Below are 18,471 nucleotides of genomic sequence, written 5' to 3' on the forward strand. Positions count from 1 at the left end.
ATTATAACAGAACATGGCCAGTCCTCTTCTGGCTGTGCCAGGTGGAGATTATAACAGAACATGGCCAGTCCTCTTCTGGCTGGGCCGGGTGGAGATTATAACAGAACATGGCCAGTCCTCTTCTGGCTGTGCCAGGTGGAGATTATAACAGAACATGGCCAGTCCTCTTCTGGCTGTGCCGGGTGGAGATTATAACAGAACATGGCCAGTCCTCTTCTGGCTGTGCCGGGTGGAGATTATAACAGAACATGGCCAGTCCTCTTCTGGCTGTGCCAGGTGGAGATTATAACAGAACATGGCCAGTCCTCTTCTGGCTGTGCCGGGTGGAGATTATAACAGAACATGGCCAGTCCTCTTCTGGCTGTGCCGGGTGGAGATTATAACAGAACATGGCCAGTCCTCTTCTGGCTGTGCCGGGTGGAGATTATAACAGAACATGGCCAGTCCTCTTCTGGCTGTGCCAGGTGGAGATTATAACAGAACATGGTCAGTCCTCTTCTGGCTGTGCCGGGTGGAGATTATAACAGAACATGGCCAGTCCTCTTCTGGCTGTGCCGGGTGGAGATTATAACAGAACATGGCCAGTCCTCTTCTGGCTGTGCCGGGTGGAGATTATAACAGAACATGGCCAGTCCTCTTCTGGCTGTGCCAGGTGGAGATTATAACAGAACATGGCCAGTCCTCTTCTGGCTGTGCCGGGTGGAGATTATAACAGAACATGGCCAGTCCTCTTCTGGCTGTGCCGGGTGGAGATTATAACAGAACATGGCCAGTCCTCTTCTGGCTGTGCCGGGTGGAGATTATAACAGAACATGGCCAGTCCTCTTCTGGCTGTGCCGGGTGGAGATTATAACAGAACATGGCCAGTCCTCTTCTGGCTGGGCCGGGTGGAGATTATAACAGAACATGGCCAGTCCTCTTCTGGCTGTGCCGGGTGGAGATTATAACAGAACATGGCCAGTCCTCTTCTGTGCCGGGTGGAGATTATAACAGAACATGGCCAGTCCTCTTCTGTGCCGGGTGGAGATTATAACAGAACATGGCCAGTCCTCTTCTGGCTGGGCCGGGTGGAGATTATAACAGAACATGGCCAGTCCTCTTCTGGCTGTGCCGGGTGGAGATTATAACAGAACATGGCCAGTCCTCTTCTGGCTGTGCCGGGTGGAGATTATAACAGAACATGGCCAGTCCTCTTCTGGCTGTGCCGGGTGGAGATTATAACAGAACATGGCCAGTCCTCTTCTGGCTGTGCCGGGTGGAGATTATAACAGAACATGGCCAGTCCTCTTCTGTGCCGGGTGGAGATTATAACAGAACATGGCCAGTCCTCTTCTGGCTGTGCCGGGTGGAGATTATAACAGAACATGGCCAGTCCTCTTCTGGCTGTGCCGGGTAGAGATTATAACAGAACATGGCCAGTCCTCTTCTGGCTGTGCCGGGTGGAGATTATAACAGAACATGGCCAGTCCTCTTCTGGCTGTGCCAGGTGGAGATTATAACAGAACATGGCCAGTCCTCTTCTGGCTGTGCCGGGTGGAGATTATAACAGAACATGGCCAGTCCTCTTCTGGCTGTGCCAGGTGGAGATTATAACAGAACATGGCCAGTCCTCTTCTGGCTGTGCCGGGTGGAGATTATAACAGAACATGGCCAGTCCTCTTCTGGCTGTGCCGGGTGGAGATTATAACAGAACATGGCCAGTCCTCTTCTGGCTGTGCCGGGTGGAGATTATAACAGAACATGGCCAGTCCTCTTCTGGCTGTGCCGGGTGGAGATTATAACAGAACATGGCCAGTCCTCTTCTGGCTGTGCCAGGTGGAGATTATAACAGAACATGGCCAGTCCTCTTCTGGCTGTGCCGGGTGGAGATTATAACAGAACATGGCCAGTCCTCTTCTGGCTGTGCCGGGTGGAGATTATAACAGAACATGGCCAGTCCTCTTCTGGCTGTGCCGGGTGGAGATTATAACAGAACATGGCCAGTCCTCTTCTGGCTGTGCCGGGTGGAGATTATAACAGAACATGGTCAGTCCTCTTCTGGCTGTGCCGGGTGGAGATTATAACAGAACATGGCCAGTCCTCTTCTGGCTGTGCCGGGTGGAGATTATAACAGAACATGGCCAGTCCTCTTCTGGCTGTGCCGGGTGGAGATTATAACAGAACATGGTCAGTCCTCTTCTGGCTGTGCCGGGTGGAGATTATAACAGAACATGGCCAGTCCTCTTCTGGCTGTGCCAGGTGGAGATTATAACAGAACATGGCCAGTCCTCTTCTGGCTGTGCCGGGTGGAGATTATAACAGAACATGGCCAGTCCTCTTCTGGCTGTGCCGGGTGGAGATTATAACAGAACATGGTCAGTCCTCTTCTGGCTGTGCCGGGTGGAGATTATAACAGAACATGGCCAGTCCTCTTCTGGCTGTGCCGGGTGGAGATTATAACAGAACATGGCCAGTCCTCTTCTGGCTGTGCCGGGTGGAGATTATAACAGAACATGGCCAGTCCTCTTCTGGCTGTGCCGGGTGGAGATTATAACAGAACATGGCCAGTCCTCTTCTGTGCCGGGTGGAGATTATAACAGAACATGGCCAGTCCTCTTCTGGCTGTGCCGGGTGGAGATTATAACAGAACATGGCCAGTCCTCTTCTGTGCCGGGTGGAGATTATAACAGAACATGGCCAGTCCTCTTCTGGCTGTGCCGGGTGGAGATTATAACAGAACATGGCCAGTCCTCTTCTGGCTGTGCCGGGTGGAGATTATAACAGAACATGGCCAGTCCTCTTCTGGCTGTGCCAGGTGGAGATTATAACAGAACATGGTCAGTCCTCTTCTGGCTGTGCCGGGTGGAGATTATAACAGAACATGGCCAGTCCTCTTCTGGCTGTGCCGGGTGGAGATTATAACAGAACATGGCCAGTCCTCTTCTGGCTGTGCCGGGTGGAGATTATAACAGAACATGGTCAGTCCTCTTCTGGCTGTGCCGGGTGGAGATTATAACAGAACATGGTCAAGATGTTCAAAAATATTAAAAAGGTGTTCCGCAGGGTCAAATAATAATAATCAAAGTGGATGTGGAGGGTGCAACAGGTCAGCACCTCAGGAGTAAATGTCAGTTGGCTTTTCATAGCCGATCATTCAGAGTATCTCTACCGCTCCTGCTGTCTCTCGAGAGTTGAAAACAGCAGGTCTGGGACAGGTAGCACGTCCGGTGAACAGGTCAGGATTCCATAGCCGCAGGCAGAACAGTTGAAACTGGAGCAGCAGCACAGCCAGGTGGACTGGGGACAGCAAGGAGTCATCAGGCCAGATAGTCCTGAGGCATGGTCCTAGGGCTCAGGTCCTCCGAAAGAGAAAATGAGAGAGAGAGAGTTAGAGAGAGCATACTCAAATTCACACAGGACACCGGATAAGACAGGAGAAATGCTCCAGATATAACAGACTGTCCCTAGCCCCCCGACACATAAACTAATGCAGCATAAATACTGGAGGCTGAGACAGGAGTGGTCAGGAGACACTGTGGCCCCACCCGACGATACCCCCAGACAGGGCCAAACAGGCAGGATATAACCCCCACCCACTTAGCATGGTGGTTCCTTCCTCTGATGAAAGCATCAGGAACAACTGAATCATTTCCAGACTTTTCTGTTGAGAATAACCAGATGTACTTTGGGGGTCCACATGTACACTGCACCTCTACCATGACCACAGTAGATGGATCATGGATGATATGGTGTTCTGCGTTTCAGCAGAAATGTTCCATTACTGTGTGTTTGAGAGCCATAGAGAAGAGGATATACCAGCCCATCTCTAGTCTGTAAACATGGCAGAATGACTCCCAGTTTCCCAGACACATGTTCTCCACAGTAATAGCTTCATCTGTGTCTGGAAAACTGGCCCATTATGTATTTATCCATACACACCTCAGGAGGAATTTCTAATAAGCACAATCCTTTAGAAAAATACAATTTGTGGAGAAATGCATGCAGATATGTTACATGGGTGTAGTTCTCAACAGAAGTCAGGAGAGTGTTTATGTAATTGTTGACAGGCTTTCACCCTGACCAACGATGATTTTAGTGGCTGAAGCATTTTCTTTTTATCTATTACATTACTAGCAACAGACACATTTTATTCCTGAGTTATGTCGGTCTGGTCCTACCAATAACTGAGGCTTATATAAACAGGCAGACATCCAAACGTGCCACTTTTAAAAGATGACTTCTTCAGATACACACACAGTTTTATTTTATTTTTACAATCATGTGCTACTTATTCTATAGGTTAATTACATACAGGTAACTACCAAAATCAGCTACCAGTAGCGAGGCATGGATAAAATTATGTGGCTGTTCAGTACTGATTTGTTTGTGTGTGGACGTGTTTATCTATACAAGAATAGTAAACAAACCAAAATTTGACCAACTGGGGACATTTTGTTGTCTCCACAAGTTCAACTGCTGTTTCTAGGGGGTTTAGGGTAAAGGTTAGAATTGGTGTTAGGGTTAGAATTAGGGTTATGAGGTTTAGGGCTAAGGTTAGGTTTTCAGGTTAAGGTTAGGGTTAGGGAAAATTGGATTTTGAATGAGACTGAATTGTGTGTCCCCACAAGGTTAGTTGTACAAGACTGTGTGTGCGTGTGCATGCAAAGTTGAAAAAACATGTTGACTCACCCTACTTCTGAGAGAAACGCCAATGCCATCCTCCCGTCTTTCATGACCCTGTCATACAGTACACACTTTTAGTTTTTGTTCTCCTAGGCTACCTGGCTAAAATACTTGCTCGCAACCTAAATTCCTTTCACGGGCAACGATGTGCCGCTAGTTAACATTAGCCCACTACAGAACATTAGCTACATATTGAACTTCCATCCTCTCAGGCCAGGGGCACAATGTATGAATTAATGGTTGTATCAGAATCGCTGGCATAATCATTGGTCAGTAAGGAGAATTAAATAAAACCACATGTCCAAATCCCTATCTCCATCCAAGGCTAATTTAGGAAAGAGACCATTCATTATTTTTATTTTTTTACTGAGTTTTATGTAAATGGTGTTACCGCCTAGAAAAGAACTGCCCAAAGGCATGGTCCTAATCCTGGGTCAAGTCTCAAAAATGGTAGTGTATGTACAGAATACCCATGTTGTACAATTTTTCATCCACTAGATGACAGTAATGTACTACCACCTCTACTGAAAGGTAATAGATCACACTTGTATGGAGCTGTTTGAAAATGTAAAGTGAACAGAAAGCCCATTTTCCAGTTGTTTTTGTGTCAAGAGTATAAAAAAAAGGAAAACACAGTCCTAATTTCAATGTAGTAAATCTTGCTAATTTGCCCCTGGTTGTGAAACGGAGCCATATTCTTTGACCTATTAGCAACCTCACTGCTAAAAGGTTCTTGCTGCTCCCACAGGATATCCTAATGTTAAAAGTTTACACCGCTGAACGTAGAGACTGGGTTTAAAAACTCTCGTAGGGTGTTTGACATTACAATTTTGGTGGGTGCTATGCTGGCCCAAAGGTTCCATGGCCACAATAAAACTAAATAATGAATGAGAATGTCATGGTAATTTTAGTGGCAAGTTGGAGAATAGTTTGCCCACTATGGCTCTGTACCTACTTAGTGTAATATTTATGTTGCTGCTAATGGACACAGATTGAGGCTAGTCCTAGACTAAAAATCAAACTCAATGGAGTTGATTTATTGAAAGTACTTTTTTTTGTGTAGGACTAGGCTTAATCTGTGTCAGTGAAACCAGGGCTGAGGTCAGTACGTGTTTACGTTCTGGAACGTTCAATTGAATGGAAATGGTGCTGTGCTGCACGATCAGTAAAAAAATGAATGGGAGGGGTTGGGTTGGGGAACTCTGTCAGCATGGCCACTGCCCTTTAAACATGTCACTCATTGCTTCAATTCACACTTCGCCGCACCCACCAAACGGGAGCAAACATACCTAAAAAGTCTGTTCAAGAACGTTACAACGGCATTTTTGGAAAACGTGTTGTTCGGGACAAACCGTTCTGCAACATAGCAAACAGAACGCACGTCTGCCCTTAATGTTTATTTACATAGTTTTATTTAACTAGGCAAGTCAGTTAGGAACACATTCTTATTTACAATGACGACCTACCCCTGCCGCCCTATGGGACTCCCAATCACGGCCGGATGTAATACAGCTTGGATTCCAACCAGGAACTGTAGTGATGCCTCTTGCACCGAGATGCAGTGCCTTAGACCGCTGCACCACTTCAGTATATAATATGACTTGTACTTTATACTTTAAAAAAGTCTCTGTCAGTATGACATCTACTGGCTTTTTTGGTACTTCAGTTATCCACTGGTGTCTGATGATCTCTGGCTCCTTGTCTGTTGTTTGTGGAGATGCTCTGAAAACAAAAAGTCAGGATTGAATGCATTGAGTTGCACATTCTACAAGTTGCGTTGGCTACTAGGCAGTATGTCTACAATAGGTGCCTTAAAACAGCACTAAAACTACCACTGCAGTGCTATAATATAATGCAATGTGTGGTTTTAAGCAATTATATTCACCTTCTAGTGCATTTCTTTAATGGAATTTATATCCATTACATCAGTCCAGAAATGAACACACATGCAAACACACGCACCAGGGTCAGGCTTTTCCTGCCTCACCATAAGCTCTCACCATTGACCACACGCCCTTCTTTAATGAGCTTCAAAATACATTTTGGGGCAGATAGAGGATCCGTTTGGCTTTTTATATATTGTATTGACACGATTTGTCAGGCTTTGACACCGCACTCCTACATCGTCCAAGACTTTTATGTGTAAGTCTTCTGTTTGTGCCTGTAGGTTCGGTCCTCGTCTCCCTGAAACCAGTTGATCCTTCCACGGGAAGTGACTCGATGGGTATAAGGCTCTCGTTTTCAGTTTTTTCACTCCGTTTTGACTCGGAAATCAAAATAACAAAATGTACCGAAAAGTGGACCGAAAAGGAATTGCAAACATGATATTGATTTATAATTTGCCCATTGCATTTAAAATTGAATTTGTAAAAATACTTCTATAGTGGTTGGATAAATGATATGTTTCAAATACTGTAGCTGAAACTCTGAGGTGTACCATGTATGTTTTGATATCTACAGTAGCATTTTTCTGAATTTGTTGCCTTACAACCTGGAATTAAAATTGATTTTTGGGGGGTTTGTATCATTTGACAACATGCCTACCAATTTCAAAATGCAAAATATTTTTGGGTGAAACAAACAAGAAATAAGACAACAACAAAAAACAGAACTTGAGTGTGCATAACTATTCACCCCTCCCCCAAAGTCAATACTTTGAAGAGCCACCATTTGCAGCAATTACAGCTGCAAGTCTCTTGGGGTATGTTGCTATCAGCTTAGCACATCTAGCCACTGGGATTTTTACCCATTCTTCAAAGCAAAACTAATCCAGCTCCTTCAAGTTGGATGGCTTCCGCTGGTGTACAGCAATCTTTAAGTCATTCCACAGATTCTCAATTGGGATTGAGGTGTGGGCTTTGACTAGGCCATTCCAAGACATTTAAATGTTTCCCCTTAAACCACTTGAGTGTTGCTTTAGCAGTATGCTTAGGGTCATTGTCCTGCTGGAAGGTGAACCTCCGTCCCAGTCTCAAATCTCTGGAAGACTGAAACAGGTTTCCCTCAAGAATTTCCCTGTATTTAGCGCCATCAATCATTCCTTCAATTCTGACCAGTTTCCCAGTCCCTGCCGATGATAAACATCCCCACAGCATGATGCTGCCACCACCATGCTTCACTGTGGGGATGGTATTCTCAGGGTGATGAGAGGTGTTGGATTTGCACCAGACATAGCGTTTTTCTTGATGGCCAAAAAGCTCAATTTTAGTCTCATCTGATCAGAGTACCTTTTTCCATATGTTTGGGGAGTCCCCCACATGCCTTTTGGTGAACACCAAAAGTGTTTTCTTATTTTTTCTTGAAGCAATGGCTTTTTTCTGGCCAGTCTTCCGTAAAGCCCAGCTGTATGGAGTGTACGGCTTAAAGTGGTCCTTTGGGGTTATCTTTGGTCTCTTTGTTGCCTCTCTGATTAATGCCCTCCTTGCCTGGTCTGTGGGTTTTGGTGGGCGGCCCTCTCTTGGCAGGTTTGTTGTGGTGCCATATTCTTTCCATTTTTTTAATGGGATGTTCAAAATTTCTGATATTTTTTTATAACCCAACTCTGATATGTACTTCTCCAGAACTTTGTCCCTGACCTGTTTGGAAAGATCCTTGATCTTCATGGTGCCGCTTGCTTGGTGGTGCCCCTTGCTTAGTGGTGTTGCAGAATCTGGGCCCTTCAGAACAGGTGTGTATATATACTGAGATCATGTGACACTTAGATTGCACACAGGTGGACTTTATTTGACTAATTATGTCACTTCTGAAGGTAATTGGTTGCACCAGATCTTATTTAGGGGCTTCATAGCCATTTCCGTTCTATATTTTTTACATTTGATTTATTCATTTCACTTCACCAATTTGGACTATTTTGTGTATGTCCATTACATGAAATCCAAAATGAAAATCCATTTAAATTGCAGGTTGTAATGCAACAAAATAGGAAAAACACCAAGGTGGATGAATACTTTTGCAAGGCACTGTATGTCAAGTATATTTTTAATTCAGCACTGTTCAATATTGATGCAGTAAGAATTTCATACAGAACGCTGGTACTGTGATATTCATTTATTATGGTCCTTTACAAAGATGTGACCATGATTTCTCCAAACACCCTGAGAGATACCACAAATACAGCCCAGCGCAGGTGGAGGAGATGATCGAGAGACTATTTGATATCTCAGCCTGAGGTTGAGAACCTGCTTAGTTAGGAGATAATATAAGGTCTTCACACTGCCTCTATAGGAAATAACACACTGTTGATTTGTTTCCACACTACTAATACTACAGCTACAGTCCACTGTCCATGTATTAATTAGAATTCTAATTGCTAAATGCATTATTCTACATATGACTATCTATTTTTAAACATGTTGAAATTTAAAGCTCTAGTGAAGAATACACAAATACATTTTTTTCCCACACAGAAGCTCAAACGGTAGCTTTTTGCTAGTTCTTGCCAAATTTGTGATGACCAAACCATAGAGAGTGATAGAGACCTCTTGTGGCCAAACGCCTGTATTAGCATTGGCAGCAGCATGGGACTTGAACCATTTTGAAGGAAGGACTAAGGAAGGATCACATGATTCCATTCGGGTCATCAGTAGGGATCAGCCAATTAATTATTGTGAGCAAACATTCCATAACTGCATGTGGCAGTAAATCATCAACCTTAACTTTATACCTGTTCACTACATGTGGCAGTAAATCATCAGCCTTAACTTTATACCTGTACACTACATGTGGCAGTAAATCATCAACCTTAACTTTATACCTGTTCACTACATGTGGCAGTAAATCATCAACCTTAACTTTATACCTGTTCACTACATGTGGCAGTAAATCATCAGCCTTAACTTTATACCTGTTCACTACATGTGGCAGTAAATCATCAGCCTTAACTTTATACCTGTTCACTACATGTGGCAGTAAATCATCAACCTTAACTTTATACCTGTTCACTACATGTGGCAGTAAATCATCAACCTTAACTTTATACATGTACACTACATGTGGCAGTAAATCATCAACCTTAACTTTATACCTGTTCACTACATGTGGCAGTAAATTATCAACCTTAACTTTATACCTGTTCACTACATGTGGCAGTAAATCATCAACCTTAACTTTATACCTGTTCACTACATGTGGCAGTAAATCATCAGCCTTAACTTTATACATGTACACTACATGTGGCAGTAAATCATCAACCTTAACTTTATACCTGTTCACTACATGTGGCAGTAAATCATCAGCCTTAACTTTATACATGTACACTACATGTGGCAGTAAATCATCAACCTTAACTTTATACCTGTTCACTACATGTGGCAGTAAATCATCAACCTTAACTTTATACCTGTACACTAGATGTGGCAGTAAATCATCAACCTTAACTTTATACCTGTTCACTACATGTGCCAGTAAATCATCAACCTTAACTTTATACCTGTACACTACATGTGGCAGTAAATCATCAACCTTAACTTTATACCTGCACACTACATGTGGCAGTAAATCATCAACCTTAACTTTATACCTGTTCACTACATGTGGCAGTAAATCATCAACCTTAACTTTATACCTGTTCACTACATGTGGCAGTAAATCATCAACCTTAACTTTATACCTGTTCACTACATGTGGCAGTAAATCATCAACCTTAACTTTATACCTGTTCACTACATGTGGCAGTAAATCATCAACCTTAACTTTATACCTGTACACTACATGTGGCAGTAAATCATCAACCTTAACTTTATACCTGTTCACTACATGTGGCAGTAAATCATCAACCTTAACTTTATACCTGTTCACTACATGTGGCAGTAAATCATCAACCTTAACTTTATACCTGTACACTACATGTGGCAGTAAATCATCAACCTTAACTTTATACCTGTTCACTACATGTGGCAGTAAATCATCAACCTTAACTTTATACCTGTTCACTACATGTGGCAGTAAATCATCAACCTTAACTTTATACCTGTTCACTACATGTGGCAGGATGCACCCTTTCAGTTTGTTTACCAACTCATTGAAATCGTAGAAGAAGAAAATGGACTACTTCAAAATGGAGATTGCCTCAATGGCGCTGCCCGTGCGCTCACAGACGCCACAATAGGAACGATATAGGAATGCTTTCTCTATCATATGGCCACCATTTCTTTTAATATTTTTGTTAAAAGCAAATTAACAATTTAGTATTCCCAGAATTCTAAATGGTTGATCTCGCATGAAGAACCAAAGGAGAAATATAAAATGATGACTGCGTAAACAATGAGGACGGTGAGATAGATACAGAAACAGACCAAGTCCACTTTGTTGGCAAGGCGATGGCGTCTTGCTTTTTTCTGATCTTGTGCAGCCATTTTGTCGAGAAATTTCACCACCTTCTGGAGGGCTGTATTCTTCTTCTTCTCCTCAGAGGCTTTCAGTTTGATGACAGCAATATCAGATTTGGATACTAGACAAAGTAAGAGAGAGGAAAAAAATTAATAATAAGTTATTATAAAATAAGTGGTTCGAGCCCTGAATACTGATTGGCTGACAGCCGTGGTATATCAGACCGTATATCACGTGTATGACAAGACATACATTTTTACTGCACTAATTTTAACCAGTTTTATAATAGCAAAAAGGTCTCTCTGGGGTTTGTGGTATATGTCCAATATACAGTGCCTTGCGAAAGTATTCGGCCCCCTTGAACTTTGCGACCTTTTGCCACATTTCAGGCTTCAAACATAAAGATATAAAACTGTAATAATTTTGCACGGCCAATTTTTCAGTTTTTGATTTGTTAAAAAAGTTTGAAATATCCAATAAATGTTGTCCCACTTCATGATTGTGTCCCACTTGTTGTTGATTCTTCACAAAAAAATACAGTTTTATATCTTTATGTTTGAAGCCTGAAATGTGGCAAAAGGTCGCAAAGTTCAAGGGGGCCGAATACTTTCGCAAGGCACTGTACCACGGGTAAGGGCTGTATCAAGGCACTCTGCGTTGTGACGTGCTTAAGAACAGCCCTTAGCCGTGATATATTGGCCATACAGTATACCACATCCCCTCAGGCCTTATTACTTAAATAAAACACTATTAAATAAGAGATAAAAAATGAAGACATTTTTGTTAAAACTATTTGTAACCGTATTCGTTTTATCACAGTTGATTGTTATAATCGGATTTACTCGAGATCAGAAAACCCAGAAGTGTGCTTTAAATGCAGGTAAAGAACATACCTCATTCACAAATTACTGCGCTGTCACAAAGAGCACAACTCACAACGCATCTGTATGTTCCTTCACTCATTCACACATTGGTCAAAGCTAAGAAACGATCCCGACAGCTAAAAATGCACAGGATTTAGTGAGGAATTTAAGATGAATAATATTAAACTCGTATCTGTTGATGACTTGTTAAACTGCCAGTATCAAATGTCTGCCAGTGTTGGTATGGTTAAAGTTTGGCTCCATTCTGGGCCGGAAACACTGATAATGTATCTGTGACCCTGTGTGATTCTATAGCAGCTGATGTTGTCTGTACGGCGCCAATAGCCAGGGTTGCTGTGCCTTGTTTAGATTTCCTACATTATTTAGTGACATTGTTGACAGAACACGTGTTCCTGAAAGTGGTTAAAAGGTTCTTCTCTAGGTAGGTGTATAACACAGGAGGCAGCTGACCGGAGGACTCATAATAATGGCCGGAGCAGAGCTAATGGAATGGAAACAATGTGTTGGATGTATTTGATACCATTCCACTCATTCCGCTCCAGCCATTACCATGAGCCTGTCCTCACCAATTAAGGTGCCACCAACCTCCCGTGTACAACTACAACAAGTTAGGAAGTATCGATAAGCACGTGAACCCGGCACATGTGTGACTGGTGCCGGGGAATGACAGTCAGGAAGTGAGAGAGGGAGAGATGCGCTTGTTCTAATCGTGACAGCAGCCTTATCCTATACCCCGCCCGTTTCTTTACAGGCGATTTAGTTAGGTTATTTACAACGCTTCACACTATTTGTGACACAGATGCGTGCTGGCAGCTGAACATGTTCTGATCACAGGTAATTACAAAAAAATACTTGTATCATTATTGCATCTGGAAGTTTCCATATCTGTTATGATATTCGTCTTGTCCGATATTTGTTTTGTACTCGGCACATCCTTCATTTAAACCTTAAACCATTCATGACATAGTTTTCAGTGACAGATGAAAGATGAAATGGAGTAGCTGTCCGGACCAGCGTAAACGCCAGACAAATGATGCTAACAAGAAAAGATGCTGGGAAAGACTGCAGCTAAAGGGTACGAATTAAAAGGTTGAGCATTAAAATACAACTTGACTAGTTTATGATGATGAAAGTCATTTATGGGGTCCCCAGTGAAACTGGTTGCAGTAACGTCATTATGACTTCATGGTCAGGTTATAAATGGTTGTATAAGGACGTTTTGTTAATGTCTTTGGAAACCATGAAAATATATCTTGCTCTGTGGATAACTGAGATGACAGAAGAATGAAAACGTTTACCCTCTTCATTGTCTGTGTCTTTAAGCAGTGAGTCTTTGGACTTGGAGAGGCTGCAGGGCCAGAGAGTGCCACACTTAGCCAGGCGTGTGAGCACCATAGACTGCAACGTGCTCAACACCAGGATGACCAAACAGAAACAGAAGTGCTTTCCTATGGAGAACAACGAGAGAGATGTGTGAGTGTTATATGGTGGCAGAGAGGTCCTGTATACATGAAACCGACATCAGTGTGCTGCTACCAGTATATCTTTCTTTACTGTCCCTGTAACATACCGGGCTGGAAATAGTGAAACTCTGCACCCAACGGATCACTAGGATCACTGTTGCTGTTCAGGATCACTGCTCCCAAATTGACAACATACCAAACAAACTATTGAGCTGCAGAAAAATATCAAATTCGATAGCTCCCTTGGCGACATTTCAAGCTAGCTGTGAAATAAGCTTATGGAACATTCTTAACTCTGTTACATACACACCGTTTATAACAAAATGCTGTTTCATTCTGGTGCATTACACACGGGATACTCACGGATGATGGGGCTGCACTGGCCTCCTCCAGGCAGTAGGTCGTTGAGGATGATGAGGAACATGATGAAGCTGAGAACCAGTGTAACCTTGAATGAGATACGCTCGCCCCCTCCCAGCGGCAGGGAGAAGCTTACCACATCTGCCACAATGATCAGTATACTGGGCAGGACCAGGGACAGAAATGGGTTTTCAGACCGCATTTTCAGCGACACCTGTGAAGACAGACAGGTAGGCAAGAGAGAAAGAGTTTTTGCATCTAAACGTTAGTTTGACATTGAAAGGGAAGAGCATTACACTTCAAAATCAAACTGTCAGGCGTTTTCAGAATTCTAATGTCAATGAGTCCACATCCTTCACCATCGGTTGTGTGCATCTAGCTAATGTTGATTCAAGCGTATTGTCTTTTTTGAGTGTAATTTTTGGTCAAGCTTTGCCTTATAAAACAGGAAGAGTAAAGTATCTTTACATACATAAACTACTGAAATCACCAGGAACACTCACTAACCCATAGATAAAGATACTTTACTCTACATGCCCCACATAAACTACTGAAATCACCAGGAACACTCACTAACCCATAGATAAAGATACTTTACTCTACATGTCACATAAACTACTGAAATCACCAGGAACACTCACTAACCCATAGATAAAGATACTTTACTCTACATGCCCCACATAAACTACTGAAATCACCAGGAACACTCACTAACCCATAGATAAAGATACTTTACTCTACATGTCACATAAACTACTGAAATCACCAGGAACACTCACTAACCCATAGATAAAGATACTTTACTCTACATAAACTACTGAAATCACCAGGAACACTCACTAACCCATAGATAAAGATACTTTACTCTACATGTCACATAAACTACTGAAATCACCAGGAACACTCACTAACCCATAGATAGATACTTTACTCTACATGTCACATAAACTACTGAAATCACCAGGAGCACTCACTAACCCATAGATAAAGATACTTTACTCTACATGTCACATAAACTACTGAAATCACCAGGAACATTCACTAACCCATAGATAAAGATACTTTACTCTACATGTCACATAAACTACTGAAATCACCAGGAACACTCACTAACCCATAGATAGATACTTTACTCTACATGTCACATAAACTACTGAAATCACCAGGAGCACTCACTAACCCATAGATAAAGATACTTTACTCTACATGTCACATAAACTACTGAAATCACCAGGAACATTCACTAACCCATAGATAAAGATACTTTACTCTACATGTCACACAAACTACTGAAATCACCAGGAACATTCACTAACCCATAGATAAAGATACTTTACTCTACATAAACTACTGAAATCACCAGGAACACTCACTAACCCATAGATAGTTGCGATCATCTCTGCCTCCTTTAGCATTGAGTTCCACCTCCTCGGTTAGCCAGTCTCCGCGGTTTGCACTAGTTTTGCTCACTTTCCCAAAGTTCAGGAACATGCCACATCCTGTAAAAACAGATATTTGATACCAGTTCAGTCATTCATAGATCATAACATAGTTTATAACAAAAAAATATTTGTTTCTAACAATAGGCATTGTGGGTGTAACGATTCACAACATATTTGGTTCCTGTTCATTCCAATGATTTTTGGCTCTTGGTTCGGTTTTATCTGGGTTCTCAGGAGAGGATGGGAAAAACTAAATGGATGGAAAAACTGTTTTGTGTGAGAAATGATTTTGAGTAAAGTAGTCAATGTTTTAAACCCTACTACAGTGGTAGTAGCCTAACTAATATTTCTGAGGGAGCCACTGTGGTGTAACAACATCACTGATAGGATCCATTCTTACAGTGGCTCTGGTATCAGGTTCTAAGGTCATCAATATCAAAGCAATGTTTCTCAAGTTCATACAATTTTTTCCTTCCTGAAACCGAGAAAAAACAGAGCCAAAAATCCAAGGACTGATCCAATCCAACATTTTTGTGAACCATTATATTCACTGTGTCCAGCCCACTAATGAGCACCAAAATAATATTCACTGTGTCCAGCCAACTAATGAGCACCAAAATAATATTCACTGTGTCCAGCCCACTAATGAGCACCAACATAATATTGACTGTGTCCAGCCCACTAATGAGCACCAAAATAATATTCACTGTGTCCAGCCCACTAATGAGCACCAAAATAATATTGACTGTGTCCAGCCCACTAATGAGCACCAAAATAATATTGACTGTGTCCAGCCCACTAATGAGCACCAAAATAATATTCACTGTGTCCAGCCCACTAATGAGCACCAAAATAATATTGACTGTGTCCAGCCCACTAATGAGCACCAAAATAATATTCACTGTGTCCAGCCCACTAATGAGCACCAAAATAATATTGACTGTGTCTAGCCCACTAATGAGCACCAAAATAATATTGACTGTGTCCAGCCCACTAATGAGCACCAAAATAATATTGACTGTGTCCAGCCCACTAATGAGCACCAAAATAATATTGACTGTGTTCAGCCCACTAATGAGCACCAAAATAATATTCACTGTGTCCAGCCCACTAATGAGCACCAAAATAATATTCACTGTGTCCGGCCCACTAACAAGTACCAAAATAATATTCACTGTGTCCAGCCCACTAATGAGCACCAAAATAATATTGACTGTGTCCAGCCCACTAATGAGCACCAAAATAATATTGACTGTGTCCAGCCCACTAATGAGCACCAAAATAATATTGACTGTGTCCAGCCCACTAATGAGCACCAAAATAATATTGACTGTGTCCAGCCCACTAATGAGCACCAAAATAATATTAACTGTGTCCAGCCCACTAACAAGTACCAAAATGATATTCACTGTTTCCAGCCCCCTAACATGGCTCGATGGGTCAATTGAGGACGGTGAGGTTGAGCTATCAGGTTATAGCATTCATAGAGTTGACCGAAACAGTGGCGGCGTGTGTGTTTACTAGGAATGATATGCATTTTAACCCTCGTTCAGATCTGAAAATGGATGGTCTTGAGGTTATATGTGTTATTGTTTTTATCATTGAGGACCACTTTGGAAACGTTTTAATGAATACTTTCAAGTGATATCCTCTGGGTCCACATTGTACATTTAGTTGTATATGTCTGTTGCCCAAAATAAATTCAAATAAAAATCAATTTAAAAAACCACCAAAATAATATTTACTGTGTCCAGCCCCAAAATAAAAACTAGACAGTCAGGGAGCATAGAAAATTCCAAAGATGACAAATAAACTGAATTGCATTATATACTGAATTGAAGTAGGCTACACAGATTTAAAAATGTTTTAGTTGTTTTTAGTAACATCTTGTTTTTATTAAGATCTTTGGTAAGTAAGTAAGTGTGCAAGAGCGGTTTAGCAGACAGAATGAGGATTGAAGTGATGCACTTACCACTAAATACCCATACATTGATTCCGATGGCACAGAAATCTGAAGCGAAGGGGTAATTGTACAGATTGACCTCACAGCCCACCACAGTGTTCATGATGACCATGTGCTCTATAGTCCCGTTGCTGTGCACCAGTAAATCCTTGTTGCCGTGCTTCATCGTTGTTTGCACTCTTTAGACATGAGAAGTTAAGAACAGACTGAGGATTGATCTACTAAACTGTCACACCTAAACATTTGGCCACTCCAAAAATAAATACTGTATCTCTAATTTCTGTAGATGTTTTACTCGCTATTTAGAAGATCATGTTATAAAAGGAATCAAGAATAAGTTAAATATAACTTACTGGTAGGTTATTGTATTCTGTTGTAAGTGGACTCACCCATTAGTCACATGGAGTTCAGGAGTCCAGATTTTACTGACAGGCAGGACCACCACATCATGATGATAGACTGATGTGTCCCATGATAAATCAGGGTCTTCCCAAGACTAGTTTTAAATCAAATCAAATGTTATTTGTCACATGCTCTGAATACAACAGGTTTAGACCTTACCGTGAAATGCTGAATACAACAGGTTTAGACCTTACCGTGAAATGCTTACTTACGAGCCCTTTACCAACAATGCAGTTCAAGAGTTAAGAATATATTTACTAAATAAACTAAAGTAAAAAATAACACAATAAAATAACAATAACGAGGCTATATACAGGGGGTACCGGTACCGAGTCAGTGTGGGGGCTATAGACAGGGGGTACCGGTACCGAGTCAGTGTGGGGGCTATATACAGGGGGTACCGGTACCGAGTCAGTGTGGGGGCTATATACAGGGGGTACCGGTACCGAGTCAGTGTGTGGGGGTACAGGTTAGTCTAGGTCATAGGTCATTTATAGATGTAGGTAGGGGTAAAGTTTGACATGCATAGATAATAAACAGTGAGTAGCAACAGTGTAAAAACAAAAGGAGGGGTGTCAATGTAAATAGTCCGGCTGGCCGTTTGATTCATTGTTCAGCAGTCTTATGGCTTGGGGGAAGAATCATAGTCATGAGAAGTATTACAAAATGCCACATTTACTTGAATGTCTCCCTTGATGTTTGATGTGTACTTACCAGTATGACCTGCAGACGACTCTCGAAGCGGAGGTTTTTTGTATCCTATTAGGAAGAGAATAATTCCTCATCACATAATGATATAACTGTCAATAGGTTATCTCTGAAACTCATCACATTGTACAAAACTCAATTAAAAGGAACAGAAAGTGACTTACGACAGACAGAGTTTCATACACTATTAACGGCACACTGATATTTGAGATGCATGATGGAGACTGTGGCTGACTCAGAGCTTCTTTCGCAATCAGCAT

At 42.0% G+C, this 18,471-nt stretch overlaps 1 protein-coding gene and 1 pseudogene across 1 annotated transcript; one reads left to right on the top strand and one right to left on the bottom strand.

Moving 5' to 3' along the window:
• The window catches only part of LOC139396413 (exocyst complex component 7-like), a 36,643-nt pseudogene extending 23,323 nt beyond the window's left edge, over nt 1–13,320 (top strand).
• A 347-nt stretch (nt 13,321–13,667) lies between these two features.
• Nucleotides 13,668–18,471, bottom strand: LOC139396409 (5-hydroxytryptamine receptor 3A-like). Its single transcript, XM_071143447.1, has 6 exons — nt 18,376–18,471; nt 18,218–18,262; nt 17,491–17,597; nt 17,111–17,280; nt 15,074–15,195; nt 13,668–13,910 (listed from the first exon to the last, which is right to left on the bottom strand). The coding sequence occupies exons 1-6, from the start codon at nt 18,469–18,471 to the stop codon at nt 13,668–13,670; spliced, it is 783 nt and encodes a 260-aa protein (XP_070999548.1).

This window comes from Oncorhynchus clarkii, unplaced genomic scaffold, assembly GCF_045791955.1.
Source record: "Oncorhynchus clarkii lewisi isolate Uvic-CL-2024 unplaced genomic scaffold, UVic_Ocla_1.0 unplaced_contig_1133_pilon_pilon, whole genome shotgun sequence".
Classification (NCBI taxonomy): domain Eukaryota; kingdom Metazoa; phylum Chordata; class Actinopteri; order Salmoniformes; family Salmonidae; genus Oncorhynchus; species Oncorhynchus clarkii.